The 24,090-nt window shown below is 35.8% G+C and overlaps 6 protein-coding genes across 7 annotated transcripts; 3 read left to right on the top strand and 3 right to left on the bottom strand.

Annotated features, from left to right (window-relative positions):
- Positions 1–601: 601 nt before the first annotated feature.
- On the bottom strand, positions 602–4,684 carry LOC110766957 (protein cornichon homolog 4). Of its 2 annotated transcripts, XM_021970381.2 has the most exons (6): positions 4,653–4,684; positions 3,570–3,776; positions 2,641–2,822; positions 1,430–1,552; positions 1,258–1,325; positions 602–885 (listed from the first exon to the last, which is right to left on the bottom strand). In XM_021970381.2, exons 2-5 carry the CDS (start codon positions 3,639–3,641, stop codon positions 1,292–1,294), a joined length of 411 nt encoding a protein of 136 aa, XP_021826073.1. In that variant the 5' UTR covers positions 3,642–3,776; positions 4,653–4,684; the 3' UTR covers positions 602–885; positions 1,258–1,291. The 2 variants fall into 2 exon arrangements, with proteins under 2 accessions (XP_021826073.1, XP_021826081.1); XM_021970389.2 differs by lacking the exon at positions 4,653–4,684 and having other exon boundaries at positions 1,288–1,325; positions 3,570–3,890.
- A 703-nt stretch (positions 4,685–5,387) lies between these two features.
- On the top strand, positions 5,388–8,070 carry PBF1 (N-terminal nucleophile aminohydrolases (Ntn hydrolases) superfamily protein). Its single transcript, XM_021970220.2, has 7 exons — positions 5,388–5,550; positions 5,675–5,782; positions 6,860–6,941; positions 7,136–7,265; positions 7,346–7,488; positions 7,583–7,669; positions 7,758–8,070. Exons 1-7 carry the CDS (start codon positions 5,504–5,506, stop codon positions 7,830–7,832), a joined length of 672 nt encoding a protein of 223 aa, XP_021825912.1. The 5' UTR covers positions 5,388–5,503; the 3' UTR covers positions 7,833–8,070.
- Positions 8,071–8,272: 202 nt separating this feature from the next.
- Positions 8,273–10,406, bottom strand: LOC110766829 (DUF1499 family protein). The gene is made up of 7 exons (XM_021970227.2): positions 10,141–10,406; positions 9,977–10,033; positions 9,717–9,842; positions 9,305–9,371; positions 9,094–9,186; positions 8,713–8,826; positions 8,273–8,630 (listed from the first exon to the last, which is right to left on the bottom strand). Exons 1-7 carry the CDS (start codon positions 10,284–10,286, stop codon positions 8,577–8,579), a joined length of 657 nt encoding a protein of 218 aa, XP_021825919.1. The 5' UTR covers positions 10,287–10,406; the 3' UTR covers positions 8,273–8,576.
- Positions 10,407–11,247: 841 nt separating this feature from the next.
- KU80 (Ku80 family protein) lies at positions 11,248–15,997 on the top strand. Its single transcript, XM_021969725.2, has 12 exons — positions 11,248–11,397; positions 11,714–11,806; positions 11,887–11,938; positions 12,118–12,249; positions 12,768–13,171; positions 13,251–13,537; positions 13,670–13,865; positions 13,980–14,186; positions 14,419–14,586; positions 14,681–14,995; positions 15,471–15,601; positions 15,733–15,997. The coding sequence occupies exons 1-12, from the start codon at positions 11,383–11,385 to the stop codon at positions 15,791–15,793; spliced, it is 2,061 nt and encodes a 686-aa protein (XP_021825417.1). The 5' UTR covers positions 11,248–11,382; the 3' UTR covers positions 15,794–15,997.
- A 135-nt stretch (positions 15,998–16,132) lies between these two features.
- On the top strand, positions 16,133–17,115 carry LOC110766404 (uncharacterized). The gene is made up of 2 exons (XM_021969738.2): positions 16,133–16,563; positions 16,682–17,115. The coding sequence occupies exons 1-2, from the start codon at positions 16,437–16,439 to the stop codon at positions 17,014–17,016; spliced, it is 462 nt and encodes a 153-aa protein (XP_021825430.1). The 5' UTR covers positions 16,133–16,436; the 3' UTR covers positions 17,017–17,115.
- Positions 17,116–17,521: 406 nt separating this feature from the next.
- On the bottom strand, positions 17,522–22,540 carry LOC110766859 (FKBP-like peptidyl-prolyl cis-trans isomerase family protein). Its single transcript, XM_021970260.2, has 12 exons — positions 22,369–22,540; positions 21,972–22,045; positions 21,434–21,666; positions 20,942–21,084; positions 20,316–20,625; positions 19,694–19,921; positions 19,305–19,541; positions 18,598–18,841; positions 18,318–18,405; positions 18,196–18,237; positions 18,037–18,085; positions 17,522–17,951 (listed from the first exon to the last, which is right to left on the bottom strand). The coding sequence occupies exons 1-12, from the start codon at positions 22,379–22,381 to the stop codon at positions 17,870–17,872; spliced, it is 1,743 nt and encodes a 580-aa protein (XP_021825952.2). The 5' UTR covers positions 22,382–22,540; the 3' UTR covers positions 17,522–17,869.
- Between the last annotated feature and the right edge of the window lie 1,550 nt (positions 22,541–24,090).

Genomic DNA, 24,090 nt, shown 5'->3' with positions numbered 1-24,090 from the left:
AGTTAATAGGTAGGTGAATAAGAGACTAGATCGGATTACTAGTGGTGAATTCATTGTCCTAGTGCTTTTATCGATTTGAATTTCTCATCCTTGTGTTTCGTGACTTTCTATTTGTTTTGTCTTTTAATTTCGTTGTTCATTAAATCATTCATTCAAAAAACCCTTTTGTGTTTACATGAGTATGCTACATGTTTAATTTTTTTGTTTTTATAATTAGAGTAGTTAAAGTATTTTGTGAAGTAAATTAGGTTAGACTAATTGGAAGTTGAACTCAATCCTCGTGGGAATGACTTCGTATTTGCCATACTATATTACAATTGACCTTGTGCACTTGTGAGTAATAATTAATCCATGAATGAGTACACAAGATCCACCTAAATTCGTAATACTCAACTTTACGAAACAGTGAAAACATCTGGAAGCATAGCAGTAAAGAAAATATTTGTTCACGGATAAGGTACAACTACTTGCATTCTAATTGTGATATTAGCAGGGTCTAATTTGATAGTGAAACTAAATAAAACTTTTTATATACAAGAGGCCGTGACAAGGTGAGGACAAAGGTCCTTTGCCGACTTGTTTTTAGTGTGCAAATAAGAGGGAAGAAAATTGATCGCATTGCAAATTAGAATGGAACTGTTGAAGGAATATAGGGCAGGACCATGTGCAACCACTTCTAGCTTATGCTGCTTCACATTGTGATCAGAGAAAATTTATGGATAAAATGGGACGAATGCAAGCATATGCATACATATAAGTAGAGCATCTGTGACACTACAAACACAGAAAATTAAATGACAAATCAGGTGCTGAAACCGAGCTGAATTTGCACAAGTCCTGATTCATATCTACTCATGTCCGTCTCTCGGGCTCCACCATAGAAACCTGGAATTAGCCAAAGTAATTAGTATCATCCTGGAAAAATGACGTACCTGATACCAAGGCCACACCAACCAAGGAAAGCTCAATACACGACATGCATTTGATAACAAAAGTTGACTTTTACAAAATAAGAGATTACAATGTTGACCTAAATATAAAAAGATTGCTTACTTGGGAAATTTAGAATTATGGTTTGGTGAAACGGACACGACATATATGACCAAATAAGATGATCATACAATATCCACTGCTTCCTTCCTAAAGACTCGAGTATAAATAATTGACTTGCAACATGCAAACAAACATAATGGCCTAACTTATGTATGGTTCTCAACTGCAACACATAACAGCAATTAAAGAGTAACATAAACTTACAGTGTGCAGGCTTGGTGGGAGCAAGAATACCTGGTTAATCATATTCATCTCCAATGCTCCAAAGCAACCTAAATAACATTTACATGAAAGGAACATTTAATTTCACCCAAGTGCTTAAAAAGAGAAAAAAAAACACTTTACTAAGGCTGTGACAACATTCTTATCACAATACCAGAATAGAGAAAGGATGAATAGGACCAAAAGATAGCCAATCTTGAAAAACCGTTTCTTTTTCTCCCAGCTCAGCTGGTTATATATCTCAGTCACATCTACCAAGTGTCGTCCCGTCATGTACCTGATCATACAGATCATATCAGAAATTATTGTACCTAAGGAGGTTTGCTGAATGAAATTATTCTTCTTCTAATCATAAAAAGCAATACAATTCTGTTCTTGATCAATTGTTCTTGAGCTTTAAAGAACAAAAAGAACTTCTGCTCTCTAAAACTTACACATTAGACACTTCCAAGTTTGACTTTACATGTTTCATTAAAAGATAACGAAAAATACAGTGCATACAGGAATATCTGTATAACCTCCTAAAGCATTCAATATAATTTGTAATGCAAAGTATAATCTAACATGCTGCCTCCCAGACACCATTGTGCATTTAGTTAAGTACTAGCATCTTGGTATGTGCCTAATAGCCTATAAATTGCATAGGCTCTGTTCAACACACACACAAATGGAGAGAGGGAGGGAGGGCGCAGAGAGAGGATGGACATTGCGGTGGAGTAAGGATATTTAAAAGCAACAATTTTTGTTATCTGGTGAAATGTGATATTTTGTTAAAGCAGATTACGAAATTCCCAAACTGCCTCGCAGTCAATTGGCACATCATGGTAAGGATCAAAATTATCCTAGAAAAAGAAAATGCATAAAAGATACGAGTAGTCAGCCTTCAATGTAATTCTTTCATATTAGAACTAAGACTTCTAAAGATCCAGATTTCACCAAAAGTATTCCAAGTTGATAACTTGGCCATATATCCATGACAATAAAACCAAATTATAGTAGAGTATAAATTTCTTATCCCAACTAGTTAATCACATGTAAACCAGGTTACAGAGACAAACCAGAATGCTACAGTCATTTGATTGTAACAACCATTCTCTCACAGTATTCAGTTGACAAAGTTATACTATAATCCTATTCAAGTGACGACCATTCTCTCACAGTACTTCTCCAAAATATGAATTTTCTTTATAACCACCATGAGTGACGAGATTAGATGGGATTGAAGTATCATATTGGTGTCAAATAAGCTCACTCTATATTCATAAGTAATTTGTTTACACTGCACCATACAAATTACACAGAGGTCATGATTTATATAATTCTAGACACAGCAATATTTGAGTAATGGATAAGAAAGAAACTTACAAATTCACATTATAATATAGGTGCGGCAGAGCCAATAAAAGCATAAACCAATGTCGCGCTATAAGAAGAATGAGGCACAAAACTCCTTGAATAATAAATTCTGGCAAAATAACATTGTTTATCCGAGATGATGAATCATATGGGTTGATGTAATCGAATTCGAGGTCCACCAAGCACACAAGCTGCATTCAACATTTGCAGTGGTCATATATCTAAGCATTTCAAGAACCACTTCTAAATAACCAGATTCACCAGACAATGTAAGACCATTTCTGTGATTTAACTATCTATGGCTTGTAGGAGCAGTTCTACTATACAAAAATAGGCCTGACGGTCACTTTAGGCCAAAAACAAGTTCACCTTCATTAACTAGATTTCTGCAAAAAATTTAGACAGTATTCTTTTCATTATCAATAAGCTTATGCATATTTTATTTGTTTTACAAACTCAGGTTGTTCTGCATAAGAATTTAAACATAGAATTGGGATGCATGACTACAAATTCAAGCGCTTTTTTATTTATTTACAAATTTAGCAACAAAAGGTAAAACCTTTCTACAAATTTTGCAAAAAAAAAACCCAACCGGGGTCTCTATAACATACTTTCTTTACATAAAGGGAAACAGAGTTTGGGAACTGTCAAAAGAACAAATCAAAAAACCAAGTCTTGCAAAAACGAAAAAAAATCTTTTGTGTTCAAAGAGAGAAAAAAAAGCTCTAAATTCATGGAAAAAGTTTATGAAAATTCCGAAAACCATATGCGAACAGATACTTGATTTGAAAAATAAATAAACCCATTATATTATAAACATAAAATTACAAACCCAGATGGGCCTAGGCTGTGAATCAAGCATTCAACACTGCTATAAGCCTATAGAACTTGATGCATGTTTTGAAAAACAAAAGGGCATACAATTAAGAAAGAATTACCTGATAACCCAGAATGCATAAAAGAGCTAGAATGAAGAAGAAACTCAACAGCCATGTCCACAGCATCTCCATAACCGATCACCTCTCTCTCTCTCTCTCTCTCTCTCACTCTCTCAGTGCGTGTATCTCTCTGTTTGTTTTCTCCCCTTTTTGTGCGTTCGTCTGTGTTCTTGTTTTCTGCGCTTTGGTCTTCTCTCAGTTTCTGGCCTTTCTCACAAAAATAAATTTAAATAAGCCTTTGTTGTTTTCTTTGCAGTCCGAAACCAGCTTCTGTTGACGCCAACCAGTATTTGGAGTTCTACTATGCTTTGGCTACCTCTATTATTTATTTTGCTATTATTTAGAATATATATATATATATACTTCCAATTTTCTGATAAATAAAAAAATAATTATATGCTCTATAAAATTGTATGTTTTAATCAAAATTAATGAGTCAAACGTTGAATGGTTCGTAGCTGACTGACTAGTGGCGAGCTTCCAGCAATCATATAAAGTTATCAATATTCAACTGACCACAAAATTAAAGATTAAAGATTCGAAATAAATTAAAATGGAAATGTCATACATTGTCAAAGAAGAGGGAGCTGTGCGGCTATACTGGGGTCTTTTTTTTTATTTTTTTATTTTTAAATTTAAAAAATTAATTTTTTTACCTGATTTTCATTTATCGATATGAGTAGTTTAGAGTATTATCCATTATTATTACGCTAATACTTGAGTCTCTATTGTCCCTTTTTTATTTTTTAATACATGAAAGTAAAAATCACTTAAAAAGGTGTTGGCTAGAATTACACACTCACTCATAAACAAACTTGGTTATGTTTGCTCCTACATATGGCCAAAAGTAACTAGCTCAAAGTTAAAGCTCAAAACCTAGTTTAACTTCATCCATCATCTTCCTCAGATAAATAAAAAAAATAAAAACCTTCTGGATCAGAAACCTTCCTATAGGAAATGATTGTTTAACTTGCCTCAGGAAATCCTTCCCTTGCTTCACTAGTCCCATATAAGTGAGTTTCAATATCCCAAAAACCACAAAAAAAAGAAGAAGCAATTATCAAGAACTAGAACTAGACTTACATGCCTGTTGGCGAGGATCCAACTCCATTGCCTAATCAAATTCTGCTACAGACCCTGAAACATCACCCTTAACAAATAACAAAGTTGTAAACTTTTAATGCCAAACTATAAGAACATGTCAAATGCCAAGAGAAATTTAGAAAACAACATTGACTACTGTAACAAGGAACAGATTTTACATGCCTAAAGAGTACCATTCCACGTCGAATCGCGGCAATGGCTTCGCGGGCATTGTTACCGCTAAAGAATTGAGAGTTAGTCCGAGTTTTGAATGAAAATGGCGGTGGCTGGGTTCTGTAGTTGTGAATTGTTGAAGTAAATGTGCCAAAGAAGAGAGAGCTGTTCTGGGTTTTGAATGAAAGTGAATGGGAGGTTAGGAATGGTGTGATATACTGTGAGGTTTTTTTATTTAATTTTTTTAACAAATAGTATAGCCGAGCGGCTATACTTGGGTTTTTTTAAATGAATAGTAAAGCCGTGCGGTTATACTGTGTAAATATAATATATTTAAAGAGTATAGCCGTTCGGCTCTACCTGGGTCGAAAAGATTAGGCTGGATTAAACCCCTCATTGTAGCATCAACAAACGGGCCCTAAAAGTTTTATTTGTGAACAGAATTTACAGCCCGGTCCAAGCTAGGTCCAATTTATATGATATGGGCTTCACTATCCCTCATTTTCCAAACGACGTCGTAACCCCATTTATTTCTTGAAGCAAAAGACACCGAGCGATCTGAGAGAATAAAATTGAAGAAGGCGAACCTGGAGCTCACTTTGCACTTTTGCTCCAGCTCCACGCCCTAAATTTGCTCATCTCTCTCTCTCTCTCTCACTGACCCAGACGGATTCACCATGACCAAGCAGCATGCTAACTGGTCCCCCTACGACAACAATGGCGGGTACTGTCTCTTTCCCTCTCTTTGTGTAAACGTATCTATTCATGTATTTCTGCATATATACTAATTAATGATTGTTTTTCCTTTTTTCTTTGTGGGGATTTTTTCGTTTCTGTGATGATCGCAGATCCTGTGTCGCTATTGCGGGAGCCAATTACTGTGTGATTGCGGCCGATACTCGGATGTCGACTGGTTACAGTATTCTCACCCGCGACTATTCTAAGATCTGCAAATTGTACTCACCCTTAAAACCCTCTTACATATATCAGAGTTTTTTCAGAAATTTCAATATACGTATATATGTATATATTTCTCTGTGTGTGTTGGAGAGTTAAAGTCTTGATTATTAAAGGCTGTCTTTTGCTGTATCTGAGCAACTGCTTTTAGGGTTTTTTTCTTTTTTCTTTTTGCATTTTTAGGTTTTCTCTGGTTTTATTTCGCTTCTGGTTTGGGTATATTCTAATTATCACTGGGGTTAGATTTTATTTTCATTATGTCTCAGCTATTTAACCAAAAAAAATAAAGCTAGTTGGTTTTTGGGCAGGCACATTGGATTTAGTTTATGGCATTATTTAGTTCATAACCTTGGAAATGTACCCTTTATTACGGGGGTTTTTCTTGAAATGCTTGCAGTTTTACTGCTAATCATTTTTATGATCAGGTATTGTGTTTCATAGAGAAGCTACGATGGTGGATCAATAGTAATATCTAAATTAATAGTTTCCAAATAACTTTTAAAATTGATATATTTATGTTTCCCAGAGGGGGTTTAAGTTTAGGAAACAAAGTTAGAGAGGAGGCATAAATCATCAATTGCAATTGGGTTGTACATTTGGCATTTTGAGCAATCCGTATGAGCATCACTTTAGTTGTGACTAGTATCTGCTTCAACTAATGATCACTTGCTCCAGTAGGATGTTCCTGTAAATTGATATCATTTAGGATTTAAAGCTGTTAGAAACATAATAAATTGGTTGACTGGGTTGTTTCAAGTTATGAAGCAAAAAAACATTTTTGTTATCATTTTTAGTTACTTAGAACAAAGCCTGCTCAGTGTTTTTTTTTCACCATGGACATGAGCTTAGTTTGTTTGATTCAAGGTTAAATTATTGTTGATAGAGATGTGATGATAGTTGATGTTCTTAATGAACGACAGAAGATACTTGATAGCTTACATCAGCCCTTTAAAGTCATCTTGCTGATATAATGCAGCAATCTTTTATGTAGATGAAGAGAGAGTTTCTGTTGTTCATCAGAGTTCCGATATGATGATGTTGGGTCTTATGTATTGTTTTGTCTTCTGAACTTGCAGAGCAGACAAAGCTGTATTAGCCTCGTCTGGTTTTCAAGCTGATGTGAAAGCTTTGCAAAAGCATTTGGCTGCTAAGCACTTGGTGAAGCTTTAAACACCTATTCCAATACTTTTCTTTTTAAACACCTATTCCAATACTTTTCTTTTTTCATGTACTCTTTTTATCAAATGGTGTTTGGATGTTTGCAATCATAAATAGGCTGTATTTATTTGACACAAAATAAATTGAGGTATGTTCTGGAACTGATGGCTTTTCTTTTTGTCAAATTTTCCCAGATCTATCAGCATCAACATAACAAACAAATGAGCTGCCCTGCAATGGCTCAACTACTTTCCAACACTCTTTACTACAAACGCTTCTTTCCCTACTATGCTTTCAATGTTTTGGGTGGTTTAGATAGTGAAGGTAAATATTAGAGTTTAGAAGCTTTGGCTGTCTGTTGAGACTCTTTCTGCTAACAAGTCATTTTAATTCTTAATCTATAGGTAAGGGCTGTGTCTTCACATATGATGCTGTTGGTTCCTATGAGAGGGTTGGATATAGCTCCCAAGGTTCTGGGTCTACACTCATCATACCCTTTTTAGATAATCAGTTGAAGTCGCCTAGCCCTCTCTTACTGCCCGCCGTGGTTTGCTCTTGACTTTGATTTCTACTAATTTATCCAATTGGTTCATTTTATTGGTTATTTGTTACTAACCTTTTCTACAATATATGACGTGCAGGATGCTGTTACACCACTTTCTGAAGCAGAGGCAATAGATTTGGTTAAAACTGTTTTTGCATCAGCAACAGAGAGAGATATATACACTGTAAGTTTTTGGTCCTTTGCATATTTGTCCATTTTTATATCAAGCTCATCTGCACCTCTTTCTTTAACGCATTCTGGATGTTTTACAGGGTGACAGGCTTGAAATTGTCGTTCTAAATGCTGATGGCACTCGGTATGAGTACATGGAACTGAGGAAAGATTGATGCCTACCCAGGACAATGCTGCCGGTTTTGACCAGAGCTGAAAATGTCATCTATTCCAGGTCTCTGTGTAGGTCATATCTCGAAATGGCTTGTTTATTCTGTTGCAAAGTTTCAGTTTGTACTCAACTTCCCCTATTACGGTGAAACATTTAAAGCAGTTAACAGTTGAGAACCATTTCTGTACTGATATTTTCTTTGTGAACAAAGTAAGTTATCCACCCCTGCACCATTTCTTTTATTCCCTGACCTGTATTGGCTTGGAGTTCAATTGTTTGAGATTTTCTTTTGCTGCTATTTACATGATTTAGAAACCTGCATATGTGCTCCGCATAAATTCTCCTGTTCAAACCTTTGGTATTTTCTGTTTTGTTTACATTAAGTGATGTGAGAAGCAACTGGGAAACAAAAGATCGCATAAAAAAACTGGGAAACAAAATATGTATCTCCAATATCAATATTTGGATTTTAAGAATCTCTACTGAGTTGTGTACAAGTTAAATCCAATGTTTAATATGATTGAGATGAGTTTTTTTTCTTGAACCAACACACTTTACTCAAGACTTGTTTCTAGTTTGCCTTCAAGCTGCAAGCAAGATCTGTTAGCCGACTAACGTCGATACAAAAATCATTAAATGATTGCAGTTGCCTAATTTGAAAATCTGGGTTCAATTTTGATCTATCTGCATGACCACTGAGCCAATGTTTGATTACATGTGATCTTATTGCATAACAGCAAAGTGTCTCTCAAAAGCTGTCCTTGGAAGCCCAACCTTTCTTCTCTAACTCTTGCCGCAACGCCTGTCATAAAGTCTGGAAATCAGTTGAAGTTGTTTGTTGAATGTAGTTGGTTGTAAAAATTAAGATTGCTTGTAGTTTTCACCTTGATTCTCTTTCTATTAAAGTCAAAATCAAAGCTCCCTAACCGGGATGCAGATCGATACTCCACTATTGAGTCTTTGCCCGGTGGGAACCAAAACTCAACATCATCCACAAACTGCATGAACATAAGAAAATCAACATGCTATTATTCTTCTATCTTGCGATTACTCATGCATGTTTAGATGACTAACAATTGTTGATTGAAGACTATTAATCAACTACGTTCATGTACGTCTGGATGATTGATAGTCGTAATCAACTACGTTCATGTATGCCTGGATGATTGATAGTCGTTAATGAATGTGGGTTCTAAAATAAACCTCACATTGATCAACGACTATTAATCGTCCACGCACACTTCGAGATTATGAGTCACACCTACCCCTAGGATGGGACCTTGGTATTCCACTCGCACATAATCATTTTTGTTCTCCATAATCCGCGGTGTGAACTTGTCCGGCTTTGTTGATTTAATCTGCAAAATAAACTTTTCAGAATTGATCTTTGCTGATAAAAGTCCAATGGCCATAAATCATTGGATTTTAAGTTGCCATAGATGATAAGGACGCCAACATGTTTGAAATGCTTTTTACCACTTGGAGAAGTTCCTCCATAGCCACTTCTCTGTTGACTGGCTTCTTCCTACCCCCGTTGTAGTTCCTGTAATAGGAAAAAAAAAAACACGTGCACCACATTTTACTTCAAATGGTCGTTGGTGGGAGGGGAAATTTTGAACACGAGGTCATTGGCTTTGGCTCCCACATGGCCCATGGTCCTCCTCCTTTACAAGCTTAGTGGCTTACAGCCTTCCTTCTTTGACCCTCGATTTGGTCAAAGTTCCACTATGTCACATTCCATGGATTTGGGTTTGAGACACCAACAACACAAATCCCAGTGGTGATAGAAGATAATAAAATAAACAAATGAAGTTGGTAAAGCTTCTGAAAATCTGAATCCATCTCCCTAATCAATCTAAGAAAGAGAGAGAAAGAAGAAGAAGCATACCAAGGTGGGGCATAATGGGTAAGGTCAGAGACATTCTCAGAGGTAGATATGCAATTCTTAGTAGCTGGACAAAGTGCCAAAGCCTGTTGATTTTTCTGCACCCCAAGATAATCTGGCTTTTTTCCACTGCACCCGCACATCAAAATTATTCCACCAAAATCATAACAATTAATTATAGTGAGTCAAAAAATTTCATGAGGTTGAGGGAGAGTAAGATTGAAGCATAAAGAAGAGTTGAAATGAATGCAGAGGACAAGTACCTCAAGTTGAAGATGGCTCCTACCATTGCCAATTCGCTACTCCTTAGTATTATTTCCCTTTAAATTTTTCAATGCAATGTTTTTGTTAGAAATTTTGGTTCAAAAACCATGTGGGTTTTGTGTGAGAGAGATAGAGAGAGAGAGAGAGAGAGGAAGCTAAGCACCTTCGACCAATTGGGTCACTGGGTTTTTGGTCATTTTGCTGCTGCCGCTGAGAAACTAGGATATGGGGAGTGGTGAAACTTCTGTAAGCTTTGTTGTAATTCTTGTAGTTATAGGAGGAGCTTGTTGGGTAAGCCATGGAAGCCATTGTTTTTTGGTCTGTCTCTCTTTCTCTCTTTCTGTTGAAGTCTCTGTTTCCTTGTGCCCTGTCTCTGTGTGTTGGCAGCTGCTATCTTGAGCGTCTGTGTTATGCCTCTTTTATCATCACATGTTTCACTTTTGCTTTTATTTCTTTCTAAATTCTTCTTGGGTCCTAATGTGGGCTTTGAAAGTGGGTTAGCGCTTTCTGGGTTGGACGGTACATGTGGGCTTTGAGTCTCTACTTAGACCTTCTTTCAATGGGTTTCAAACTGTCTTTATTTTACTAACACTCTCGGAATCAAAATATAAATGAGGCAAGGGGCATGTAACTCAAGTAGTTAACACAATTCATCCATGCATTCGAGGGTATAGGTTCGGTTCCCCCACCCTAATATCACTTGTATTTAAAAGTAAATAAAAAATCAGTAGAGCATGTAAGAAATCAAGAATTACACTCATGGATTTTCAGAAATATGACTTTATAAACTTCCACTTTTCCTCATAATGAAATCATTACATTTGGTTATCATCAAGGTACTCATTGAATAAGGAGATTTACATGATACATATGGTTTGTAAGTAATTACATGTATTTGAAATGAGTGTTGTTAAACGAACCCTAAAATTTCCTTTAAGACAACATTCAATTAAGAAATGAGTGAGTCGTGATAATCTTTCCTATTTATAAAACCAAATATTAGTAAAGAAATAAGGAATATAATGAGTTTTTCATTGGCACTTCAACCTAATTCAAATTCATGATATAATGATGCCCAATTTAAATTTTGTTAAATAATGTCTTGAGTTCAAATTTTATGAACATTGAACTCCAATTATGTGTTTTACAGTTTTAGATTTGATAATGCCAACTATTAAATTTTGATTAAGGATAGTTGATCTGGGTCATCAAAATCCTTATTTGATTGATATAAAGGGCTTGAATGTAATAATTAAATTTTTGTGGGGCCACGAAGTAGTTTTGGCCATTTCATTTCCCAACCCAAAAGCGGGAAGAAGAAAGAACATCACAGTCACACAGCAACATTCAGACCATTTGAAACAAAACCCAACTTCCGCGACAAGCTTTACCAATTCCCTCTTCAATGGCTCGAAACAAGGTAACAAAGCTCCTAACTTTTCTTCTTTCTGATTTATTCTTCAAGTAGAAGCTCTTCTTCTTCCTTCCACTGTCTAAAATACTCTTCTATTTTTTTAATTTTTTAATTTTTTTTTATTGTTTCAATTTGGTTTGGGCTGTTTGGGTTCTGAAGGTTTCAAATAGAAGACCCTTAACTACGATATGTCAAAATCAAATGATACACTGTATTGCTATCTGTACAGGGTTTAGGGTTTTAATGCTGCTTAAATATGGGTAACTTATTTTCAGGTTTTTTATATTTAAGCTAACAATATTGTTCATGTATTTGGGATTAGGATGCCATGGTTTTGTTGATCGATGTCAGTCCATCAATGCACAAAGCTCTTCCAGTGATAGAAAAAGTTTGCTCTATGCTAGCAGAGAAGAAGGTGAGTGGTTAATGGTTTTATTGTAATGCTGCTTTTACAATGTTAATCTAATTTTGTTAATCCCCATTTTGTTTTTGCAGCTGATTTACAGCAAATATGATGAAGTAGCAGTTATTTTGTTTGGAACAGAAGGTACCGTTTAGCTTTGTATGAAATAAGTTACAGCAATTACAATGTTAAATGATTATACTTAATTTGTCTGTGATTTCTGGTTGCTATCTGCATTTCAGTAATTCCATTGTATTATAATTTAAATCTTTAGTAGCTTTCGGGGGAGCATTACTCATTAATGGTGCTATTTGATCTCTCAGAAACTGAAAATGAACTAACAAAGGAAGTGGGTGGATATGAGCATGTTGTGGTTTTACAAAATATCAAAGTAGTTGATGGGCAGCTTGTTGAAACTCTACAACAACTCCCACGAGGAACTCGTGATGGTGATTGTATCCTTTATTGTTCTAGTGCAACAGCTTAGTGTGTGAAACTTTCATGATTGTGATTTCTTCTTGGCCTGCACCTTCTGCATAAAATATTTCCATTCTTACTCCTTTTGGATTCAAAAGGTTGAGACTTTTTTCCTTAACTTATTCTCACAATCCTTCCAATTGCAATTTATTTGATTTAGGGTCGAAATTTTTTTTATAAGAGTTTTAGAGATGAACTTTGTACATAATTACACACTAACAAGTATTGGCTATTTATATACTGAATTGCTTGAATTTTGTATATAGACGCATGTGTGATTATAGTTGCAATTTTCATTTATTCTGTCAAAGAGCAATCTCTCTCTCTCTAGTTTGATGAAGTTTTTGGTCATTCTCATATGAATATAAATCTTTTGATATAATTGTATAAGAAATTGCTTCAGGAAGGAAATTGGTCCCGTATAAGCAGAAGCATAATTTACAAGTGCTTGATTATTTGCTCATTTTCATATCCTTGGCCTTGACCTTGTTGGTAGTTCTTGATGCTATAATTGTTGGGATGGATATGCTGATAAAGAAATATGGAGAAACATACAAAGGAAAGAAACGTCTTTGTCTGCTTACTAATGCACAATTCCCTATTAAATATCCACTAGAAGGAACTAAAGAAGATCAAGTCAGCACCATTGCTGAACACATGAATACACATGGTATGAGAATGGAAAGTATAGTTGTAAGAGGAAGTCTTACTGGGGAAGCAAATAAAAGCGTAATGGATGAGAATGATAATCTATTGGGTATATTTTCAAGGAAGACATGTGCGAAGTTAGTGCATGTTGAGAGTCCGACTTCATTGCTAGGTGCTCTTAGAACTCGAAAAATATCTCCAGTTACAATATTCAGGGGTGATCTTGAGCTTAGCCCCAAAATGAAGATTAAGGTGAGCTCTCTTATGTTTTGTCAAAGTAAATTCAATCATACATCTTCTTACCTTATTGTACATAATTATTGATAATCAGGTATGGGTTTACAAGAAAACATCGGAAGAGAAGTTTCCCACTCTGAAGAAATATTCTGATAAAGCGCCTCCAACTGATAAATTTGCCACACATGAAGTCAAAGTGGACTTTGAGTACAAAAGTGTTGAAGATCCTAGTAAAGTTGTACCTCCAGATCAGAGGATTAAAGGTTATCGTTATGGCCCTCAAGTTATTCCCATATCATCTGCTGAATGGGATGCTGTCAAGTTCAAACCAGAAAAAAGTGTGAAGCTTCTGGGATTTTCTGATGCTAAAAACATAATGCGGTAAACTCGTATCTGCTTTAATTAGTATCCAACCATGTAGTTTCGTTTTTGAATATCAATTCAAATGACAATATTTTGATCTTTTTTCTTCCTTTTTTGGGGGGTTCTTCCCTATGCTTACATACATCATAGACACTATTACATGAAAGATGTCAATGTTTTCATCCCTGAACCGGGTAATACAAGAGCCATTCTTGCTGTTTCTGCCCTAGCAAGAGCTATGCAAGATATGAATAAGGTGGCAATTTTGCGTTGTGTTTGGAGACAAGGACAAGGGAATGTTGTTGTTGGGGTCTTGACACCTAATGTCTCTGACAATGATAATATTGTGAGTCTCAAGTCTCTATATGCAGTTGAACAGACTGCTGTATTGAAGTACTTTTGCTTTTCATGGTTCCCTGATACCTATTAATTCTGCATGCGTTATTGTTATTATTGGCAGCCTGATTCATTTTACTTCAATGTGCTCCCTTTTGCTGAGGATGTTCGAGAATTTCAATTCCCTTCTTTTGATAACTTTCCAGCATCATGGCAACCAAATGAACAACAGCAAGAGGCTGCAGATGACTTTGTCAGGATGTTTGATCTTGCACCACCTGGCAAAGAAGAGGCTCTGCCACCTGGCCTAACTCCAAATCCTGTTCTTGAGGTACTCAGTCATGCAATTTTGTCCATCTTCAGGTTCCTTGTTTCCTCCATGATAATTTCCACATAGCATTAAAGGCCACAAATTAAGATGTTTTGAAGAGTTTCTAAAAGCCAAATCTTCAAAAAGCTTATTTAAAGTGATAATATGTTCCAGTCTTCCTGATGTCGTTTCACTTGGTATTGCTTTATTGTTTTCAATTGACATTCATTGCAGATTTTATAATTTTTTTCAGCGCTTTTATCGTCATCTTGAGTTGAAATCAAGGCACCCAGATGCAGCTGTGCCTCCACTCGATGAAACTCTCAGGATGATTACTGAACCTGATAAAGAGTTGCTTTCTCAAAACAGATCTGTTCTTGATGTATTTCACAGCCGTTTTGAAGTCAAAGAGAATCCAAGGGTCATTACTCATTGTCATGCAGGCAGTTTATCTTTTATATTCCTTTGGCAATCCTATAACAGAAATTCAAGTTTTATGTGTAACTGATTTGCAGCTGAAGAAATCAAGTAGGCGATTTTTACGAGACAAGCCATCTGGGTCAAATGAGGGTCATGCTGACATTTCTGATGAACCTAACTCCAGCGAATATACTTCTGCTGTTAAGGTTGAGAAAGTTGGGGATGCTACTCCTGTCCAGGATTTTGAAGCTATGATCAATCGTAGAGATAGCCCACGGTGGGTTGGCAAAGCAATTAAGGATATGAAAAACAAAATACACGACTTAGTAGAGGACTCTTATGAAGGGGATAATTATCCCAAGGCACTGGAATGCTTAATTGCCCTCCGCAAGGGTTGCATCCTAGAGCAAGTATGTCCCTCCCTCTTTCTCTCTCTCATCAATGTTAAATAAATGTGAAACTGGAGCAAGTCTTTTTTGTGTTTCCATGATTATCCTTTATTATTTTATTTACTTATTTACTTTTCCTTTTTTTCTTCTTCTTAAATTTTGTGAAAAAAGGACCTTTCCTCTCCCCATAAAAGAAAATTTGCTTGGCTCCTTGTGAGTAATGAGTAAATTAATCTTACATAATGAGGTGGATAAATCACAATTTGACGCATATCTACTTATAAGGAGAATGACTTCTTTTGAAAAATGAAAAGGTAAATGAATACCCACCTCAGCTTGTAATGAGGAGTGGCTCCTTCTGACACTTCACAATTTAAACTTAAGTTGTTTTAAATTCTTACTTAGTGTAATTTTAGTTTACTTGTATTGGTGTACTTTGACAGCTGTGACTTACCTGACAATTGCATATTAACCTCAGAAAGTTTGTCCTCTGCAGGAACCGAAACAGTTCAATGATTTTCTGCACACTCTATGTATTTTCTGCGAGGAGAAAGCCCTCAGCAGTTTCTGTGAATTTCTTGCATCCAAAGAGCTCACCTTGATTTCAAAGACAGAAGCTATAGACAGGTTTCGTGCTCTTATGCTCTTTCCGGTTATTCAAGTGCTTTTTTTTCAAGTCAATTAAAGTTTCTGTATCTTTCTCATTTCTTTCAGCAGTCATTTATTTGAATTTTTTTCCCTATATGTTCCCAATGCAGTGAAGTTACGGATGATGAAGCTAGGAATTTTCTGGTCAAATCAGAGCCAAAGATGGAATGAGTGCTTGAGTGCTTTAATTGGTGTCTTGTGGCTATTTGCCGAGAGTTACATCAGTGTACAGAACCCAAATTTTGTTTCAAGATGTGGGGTTTGATCTGTAAATATCTTGGAAGTACAAAGTGTGGAAACATGAACATGTTATGTTTTGTTAAGCACAGTTTGACTCACTTTAATTAAGGTTCACTGTATCTTTGGTTTGCTTAATGCACTGGGAGAAATTAACCCTAATTTTTTTTCTCCTAAAACATACTGATGAAGGCTTAGATTACAGTTTGATAAAATTACATGAAAATTGGTGTTCTTAATTTTAATTGAAAATTTCGGGTTTAGAGTTTATGGTTTAGGGTTGACTATTGATTTGCCAAAATAAAGATTTTTATACTTTCCAAATATTGAGTCATAACTGGTAAATCAAGCTTTCCTCTTATTTGTTTTCTTCTCCACAAATAAAGAAAAACAGAAATTAATTAAGTTTTCAACCCTAGAATTTTCAGGAAAGTATGATGAGTTCCTTCTTTCCTTGTTGGTCATGGAGAAAACCCTAGAGAAACAATGGCGCACCTATATAAGAGTGTTAACCCCTTCTTTCTCTCTGTCCTTCCCTTCCATTCCAAGTAGCGTGTTTTGAGTGTTAAGGTCATCCATGGCTTTCACAAAAGTTGCAGTCATCTTTTTCTTCTTGATGGCAATGGGTCTCTGTCACTACTCCTCCATAGCCGAAGATTCTTTCGAAAATAAGAACTTAATTACTTCTTCTTATAATACTCTCGGTAACTTGCTCAGTCTTTCTTTATTGTCTTTTAGTTAAATGTTAGTCTTTGATTTTGGATCAAGTGTGCAAAATATTATTTATGTTCATCAAGTAATTATTTAATTATCCACATGCAGAAGATGCATGCAACAACAAAAACCCTCACATAGAGCAAGTGATCCAAGATCCCAAGACATCCATGGCAAATGATCAAAACTCTTCTGGTTGGGAAGATGATGAGATTGAAGTCAACACAAAGTCAACAGATCCAAGCACAAGCAATGGAGCTTCTCATCTTCAGGACCAAGTTTTCAGCACTTCCAATGGCAATGCAGTAGGACCTGAGATGATTATCATTCTTGCGCTTGTAACCATCTTTGGTGGTCTCTATTTCTTTGCTCCCTATGTCCTTCTCGTAGCGGTAATTTTTGGTTTTGGATTTATAGTTTTTGTATCGATGAATTCAAGATAAGCTGGTTACCCATCGTCTCGGTTTCTCTTAGGGTTTTAGGGTGAGGTGGGAGGGTAGAGTAAAACTGCACCGTTTTGTCATATTTGTTTTTTCCAATGTGAAACATTTGAGACAATTCTCTTCCAAAGCTTCACTTCTATATGGAAGAACACAACACTGGAGTAAATTATGGCAGACAAATATGAGACGAAAATTGATTGGTGAATTGTGGAAATGATTAAATAGGGTTTCTGACAAAAAATAAAATATTTAATAAGGTTTAAAGAATTTTACGGCTTCAAAACAAGAAAACCAATCCCTTGCATCAGTATGAAAATTTTAATACAAAATTAATTAAGACTTTCGAACCAAAAAAATTTAGTTTGCCTATCACTAATTACGAACATTGCATATAGAACTTTCCCTTTTTATTTTCCTTATGATATATGATCTGATATTGGGCCGATTGCCTAATTAATGAAATGATAATGATACACCACGATTAGGCTGGTAGGCAAAATCACTCTTGTTAAATGGCTGGTTCCATTCCACAGCCTACTCAGCAACAATATAGAATGTTTCGGTTGTAATTTCTCTGGCAATTGATTCAAAAACCTTTTACATTTGGGTATGTGGTTCAATGAAGATTAAGAACTCAGAAAGGAGAGAACAAAACAAAATGATTTAAGGTCACAAAAGCCAGCTTTCTATCACAAAGCCTTGAGGCTGTTCCCACAAGTCGGCATTTGAAAACTATGCTGAGCTACTTTGCTGCTCCCGCAATTCTTTTGCATTTGATGAAGGGGAGAAAAATCACAAAATTTGCACAAAGAAAAAAGCAAAAGCCGGTACCGGAGGCAGTAGAATCGATCACTCAACGAACTTTCAGTAATTCAACATCATATACCAGCCATGCGTTTGGTGGCACGTCTTTACCGTCTCCATTGCTCCCAAAGCTGCCAGCATGTAGAGCAAGTAGTGAGTTTATAAAGAAAGAAATGTACAAAAGGAAATCAGTTAGCTGACGTTCTAAAGACATACCCCATTGGTGGTGGGATAACAAGTCTTCTTTTCTCGCCAACTCGCATACCTGAGAATCATGCATGCATCACAAGAGTTTTGAAATAACGAAATAAAAAGCAATTATAATTATTCAACAAAAGACCAAGTTACAAAATACAAATCAAGTTACATAATTACCATCAAGACCAACATCCCAGCCGTCTATAACTTTTCCCTGACCTGCAAGAAGGAACAGATGTAAATACAACGCAGAACAATTTTTTGGTAAAAAGTATGACTTTATCTCATTCAGTAATTACCTAAGCGAAACTTGAAAGGAGCATTGCCAACAGTTGAGTCAATTACTCTTCCATTCTCTTTCAACTTGCCAATATAGTGAACGCTGATCTGAAACCAAACAGAGCTACTCCAATCAACATTCCATTAATCCTTTACTTTAATTTTGCTCTTGAAGAAATGTTCAGAGGAAAGAATATTATTCTAAGCTACCATTATGCATTGGAAGGTTAGATACAAACAAACAAATTTAAAATCAGCATCAGTATGAAATAGATCAACTACGGATTAAAATAGACGTGCCTTTTTCCCTGAAGTGGCAATTTTCCCGTCTGGTTTTCCCGCTTCTAACTCCTCAATACTCAATCCACTTGGGAAGGTCCTAATTTGAGATGGCTTGGCATCAGCGTTCTCTTCTGCCACCGAGAGAGGTACATCTGTGTTCACAGCTTCCCCATGTGCTTGGGTTTTACTTTTTTTCTTCTTTTTAACTTTCTTCTCATCAGATTGACCATCAACAAATCTATCTGAATCATGGCCAGAACTCCTGGAAAAATGAACAGACAATTTTATACTTAAATCATGGGATAACTATTGTAAAATCACACACAAACAGATATATGGCCTGAAAATCGCATAGATATTGGAATTGAGTGCCGTAGGGAGATGTTTAACTTGCCCATCCTTTCCCACACAGGAGATAATAATGGACAATACATATTTGATCAATAGAAATTGCATTCTTTTGGGAGATGAAATATGTGTCTACACTCAGGAGCGCAAATGCATTCCTGACTGCATGTGTGCATATGCAAAAGGCCTGATATGGATGTGCATATTATCATTACACAATCCATTTCTTTGGTCTTGTCCTGTCATGCTATTTCCAAGATCAAGGTAAAAGGGACAAGAAGAAAATATCTTGTGAGATTGAGAAAAACCTGGGGCAAAAGTTCCATATCTTGGCATACTTCAATAAAAAAATCAAAAAACAACTTAACGGTACTCACCCATCCTTGGCTGACTTCTGATTTTGTTCGCTTCTCACTGGCAGATCGTGGCACATGTCACCCTTTGACTCATCCTGCTGGCCTTTATCCTCTTTGACAACATTATCCGGGTTAGCGCTGACAACCTCACATGTTTTCTCCTCCACCCTCTTCCTCCTTTTCTTTTTTGGTCTTTCACCATTTTCGGGGATGACCTCTGTTAAAGGCTTCGAGAAATTATCTGGCACTTTAGCTTCACTGCTTGGGCATATCAATAATATAAAGAAAATCAAGACCAACAAACATCAATGTCAGTAAATTCCCCAACTGCAATACATAGTATGCACACTACAAAGTATCAGGACGTGAGAATGTAAATATTCGAGGCAAGGGAAGCAAAAAGGACTCACCTATTGTTGGACACCTTCAGCTCTTGTCCATCTTCCACACACAAATTCTGGGTCCTATTGTCAGCTCTTGCCTCGTCTTTCTGGGCTTCATCCTCTTTTTCAAGTAGACCAGCTTCAAGTGCTTTCTCCTCCTTTGGCCGTTCTTTCCTTTTTCTCTTTGGTGTTCCACCGTTTTCAGGGACTACTTCAGAAGAAGGTGGCACTGCATCTACTGGAAGGTCAAATTGCCTGCATTTTAATTTGGCAATCAAGATGACAAACAAGGATCAATAACTCAATTTGGCAAACTAGATGTCAGACAAGCCTCTACCCGAGCTAGCATATGATTTAGAATATATCAATGCCAGCATTAAAGGTAAATTGCAATATAATTTGGTTTTTTAAGCTTCATTTATCATGCTGTAATACAGAAAATCTCAGGATATTGGTAGTTGATTGACCTGTGTTTTTTTCAATATTTCTTCTTGTGTTCAATTTGCATAACAATAAACACTAACAAGCTAGAGCTAATAAACTTATCTAATTTAATAAATATGAGTGCACAAACTTAGTTTGTGATAGAGGGATCACTCTCTTAAACAAGTGAAGTTGCCATGGTTATCTTGTTAAGCAGGACAAATACCTTTTCGACTGACCACCTACATCCACATCATCCCCATCTTTGATTGATTCAGTAGCATTAAAGACACCATCCTCTGTCTTCTTGCTGCTGGTATCAACGGTTCTCTTCTCAACTTTTTCTTCCACTTCCTCTGTTGTGCTCTTTGAAGCGGATTTGGTCTTCAAAGAGGCAATCGGACATCTGTCTTCATCTTCACTTTCCACTTCTGACTCACTCAGTTGGTACATCTTTCTAAGTCGTCTGCGGCCGCCCCTCCCATTTTGAGGTTTCTCCTTATTCGAAACCTCCTCTAGATAACCAGAATCAGAATCTACAAATACAGATAGAGCAAATATCTCAGAATAATATTGCAAAAATTCATCAATGATGCATCTTTAAGAGGACATATACTTAAAAAAGAACGAGAAAAACTAAAGATGCAAGCTAGTAAGCTGAGCACATGTGACGCAGAGACCAAAAATGGTGAAATATGCCTCTAAACTCAATGTAGATGAACATCAGTATGTTGTCTATAACAAACACCAAAATAATGCCGTAGAGCTACTGCCACTGGCCACACTTTAAAACTCATGCATGCTACCATTTGTGGCGGGAAAATTCAAAGCAAATATTTTGGTAACGCGTACCTCCACTATCAGAAACAGGAGAAGATGGGTAAACTTCTGGTTCTGGGTCATCGTCATCAATAAAACTATCATCATACTTATCTTCTTCACTGTTAACGGATCTCTGTGTTTCTGAGTCAGCAATATCTTCCCCATAGGATTCTCTTGGCATCATAGTAAAGGGAAAAGAAAGAGAATCTCATATGAACTAGACAATGAAAAATGCCCATAACTTGCAACAACAAAAGAAGTCCACAACACAAAACCATCTAGTTTTGCTGCGAAAACTAGGAGATAAATAAACCTCATCAACCGGAAGAAAAAAAAAACCTGGTCACTTGGGTCCCCATTTGTTGGAAACCCAAAAAAAAATACGCAACAAATCCAATAATTATTTTCTTTTCCTTTCTCAGTAACTAATTAGGTAGTAAAAACATAGAACTTTTGACCAAAATATTAAGTAGAGAAAAAAAATAATGGCCTAAACAGTAACCCAACTCAACAAAAGGATACGAATTATCATCTAAATTGCGATGCCGATAACCACCAAGATAGTAGCCAGAGAGGTGAACACTCCGAGGACCAATAACTGAGAAGATGACTTCTTCAGACTCCTCAAATTCCACATTTATTTGCAATGATTCAGCCTTCTCAGGAAACAATGAGCATAGGTAAACTGGACTCTTGTTTCCTACATTACACTGAAGTATGCTTTTTTTCGTTGCTGTCCCAGTCCCCAATGTTGCCTGTGTACAGTAATATGTACATACATTATTATCTATATTATTGATCCAAACAATTAAAACCAAGTTCAGGATACCTCAAAATCAAAACCTATTCAACTTTCACACCACATAAATACAATTGGAACTAAATTCTAGTACAAAGTTAACCAAACCCACAAAAAGGCAGGGTTTCTATTAAAAAAATTCCTGGAAAATGAACCATAGGCATCGTCACAAAACCCATATTTGGTAAATTCCCAGCATAAAAAGTTGAAAGAATTTTAAAAACAAAGAAAACCAAGAACTCATTATATTAAATGCATTACCACTGAAATGTGAAGCCGTCCTTTCAAGCCATCAAAGATATGAGTGAAAGGCTTTCCGGGTTTCACTTCAGTTCCTGCAACAATCAATAACCACACATAAGACTGACAATCTATTGTTATGTGGAACATTATTGAAGAGAACCCAGTGCAACAATCAAAACCACACATAAGATTGAAAAACCAAAAGATTACTAAAAATTTAAAATTGGGAAAAATAATTATAAAATTCAATTTCTTGAGACCTGAAAGAACCAAATAGCCTTCAACCAATTCATCATGGTTCACAAGATTCATTCTTTTGTACTTCCATGTTTTTCTTTGACATAATTTCAGAAACGAAGAGGCTCATTTCTTTCCTTTTCTTTTTTGTTTTTGGAAAAAAAGAAGGTTAACTCACCCCAGAACGCCATTTGTGTTTGGCAGAGAAAACAGTAAGAGCTCGCTTAGAGAATTTTCATAAAACCCTAGAAGAAACCGGTTGCTGCTTCTCTGTTCTTAAACCCTGCTGAGAAGTGAAAAGCGTCTTTCTTTCTTTATTTCTCTTTTATTTTTTGGGTCTGAAGAAGTGAAACCCTCTATTTTTTTTTGGTGAACTGAAACCCTCTATTTAAAGCCCTAGTAGAATAGAAAAGTTGGAAAGTCCAAATATTTCACGGTGGTGCCTGTTGTGGGACCCCTGTTGTTGACATGGCAAGTCCTAATAGGACATTACCTCACAGTAATTGGTGATTGAAGCACACCGCAGCGCGGGAGCTGAGTAACGCTCCAAATTAGTTTTTTTTTTTTCTGTCAGAAAATTAGTTTTTGACTTTGCCCAATAAAAAAGTTATGAGAAACGCGAATTTATTTTTTGAACAAAAACGATAAACCTTTCAATAATGTTAGTTGAATTGGCTCGTTATTTTGATGTGCTCTCAAGTGGTCATGGGTTCAAACCCCCACGATACTCTGTGTGTGAATTTTTTCCCTTCCCTTTCTAATTTTGGCAAACAAAAAAATAAATTCAATTAATATAGCAGTGATAGTAGTTCATATCCTTTACCTTGACCAAAAAAAGTAATTTATTATGCAAACATTAATATAAGTTTCAAATATTTCAAATACCCGTTCTCTTCTAATGTAATTAATTAAGAGTATAGACAACTATAAAGTCAAAATATTGATAGTATCAATAATATTGATGACATGTAGCATTTACAATCATGTTCTCTATTTTTTAGTTAAAATTTAACTTAAAATACACCAAAGTTATTTTAGAAGCTCTCTATAAAATTTCAACGTCAATTATACTTTCTAATTTAGGGAGTCATAAATACTATAATTATTTTTTAATTCAACAAAAACGGCCCATCTCTAATATATATATATATATATATATGGCAATATTAATTAAATATTTAAAATATTCATTAAATAAGACAATATTAAATTATAAGGAGACACTAGGAGTCCATTCTCTCTATAGGGCACATAGTTGGAGGTGGATTTTCTCACTTCCTCTCTAAATTTTATTTAAGGAGGTGGTTTAAGGAATCCATTGCGGATGCTCTTAACCTTACTAATATATATCACATTAATAAAGTAATTATAGCAAATAGTAATTGGGATCATTTATGCTCTAATTCCTTTACATGAGGGAGCGTAAAAAGCTTGACATTGTGTGGTTTATGGTTGGATCCATATTTGAAGTCATACTTGAATATATTTAACTATAAGTAGAATTCAAGGCAATAATTTAATTTAGATGTGTTTTATTTTCTTGCATTTTGCAGAACCACCTACTGAGGTGTTAGGACAAAAGTAAGAAGAAGTGCGAAACAATATAGATGCAATCGAGAAAGACAAAAGTAAACAAACACACAACAACACAAGAATTTGTTGATGAGGTTTACTCAATATGAGCTACGTCCTAGAGTTGCTAGAAATATGAAAACCCATTTAAAATATATTAAAAACCTTGTAGCCCCTAGGAGTCCTTGTGCAAATCTACATTTGCTCATCTTTTTGTTGTTGTTGCTTGCTTCCTTCACTTCCCTACATCAAAATAAGGAGCCAAAAACACAACAAGGCGCCCTTTCAACTATATCCCATAGGAGGAAGATGAACCAAAACAACTTAT

Source organism: Prunus avium, chromosome 2, assembly GCF_965620075.1.
Source record: "Prunus avium chromosome 2, drPruAviu1.hap1.1, whole genome shotgun sequence".
Lineage (NCBI taxonomy): Eukaryota > Viridiplantae > Streptophyta > Magnoliopsida > Rosales > Rosaceae > Prunus > Prunus avium.
Note: the sequence above shows the minus strand (reverse complement) of the source record. Positions and strands in the feature narration are given on the sequence as shown.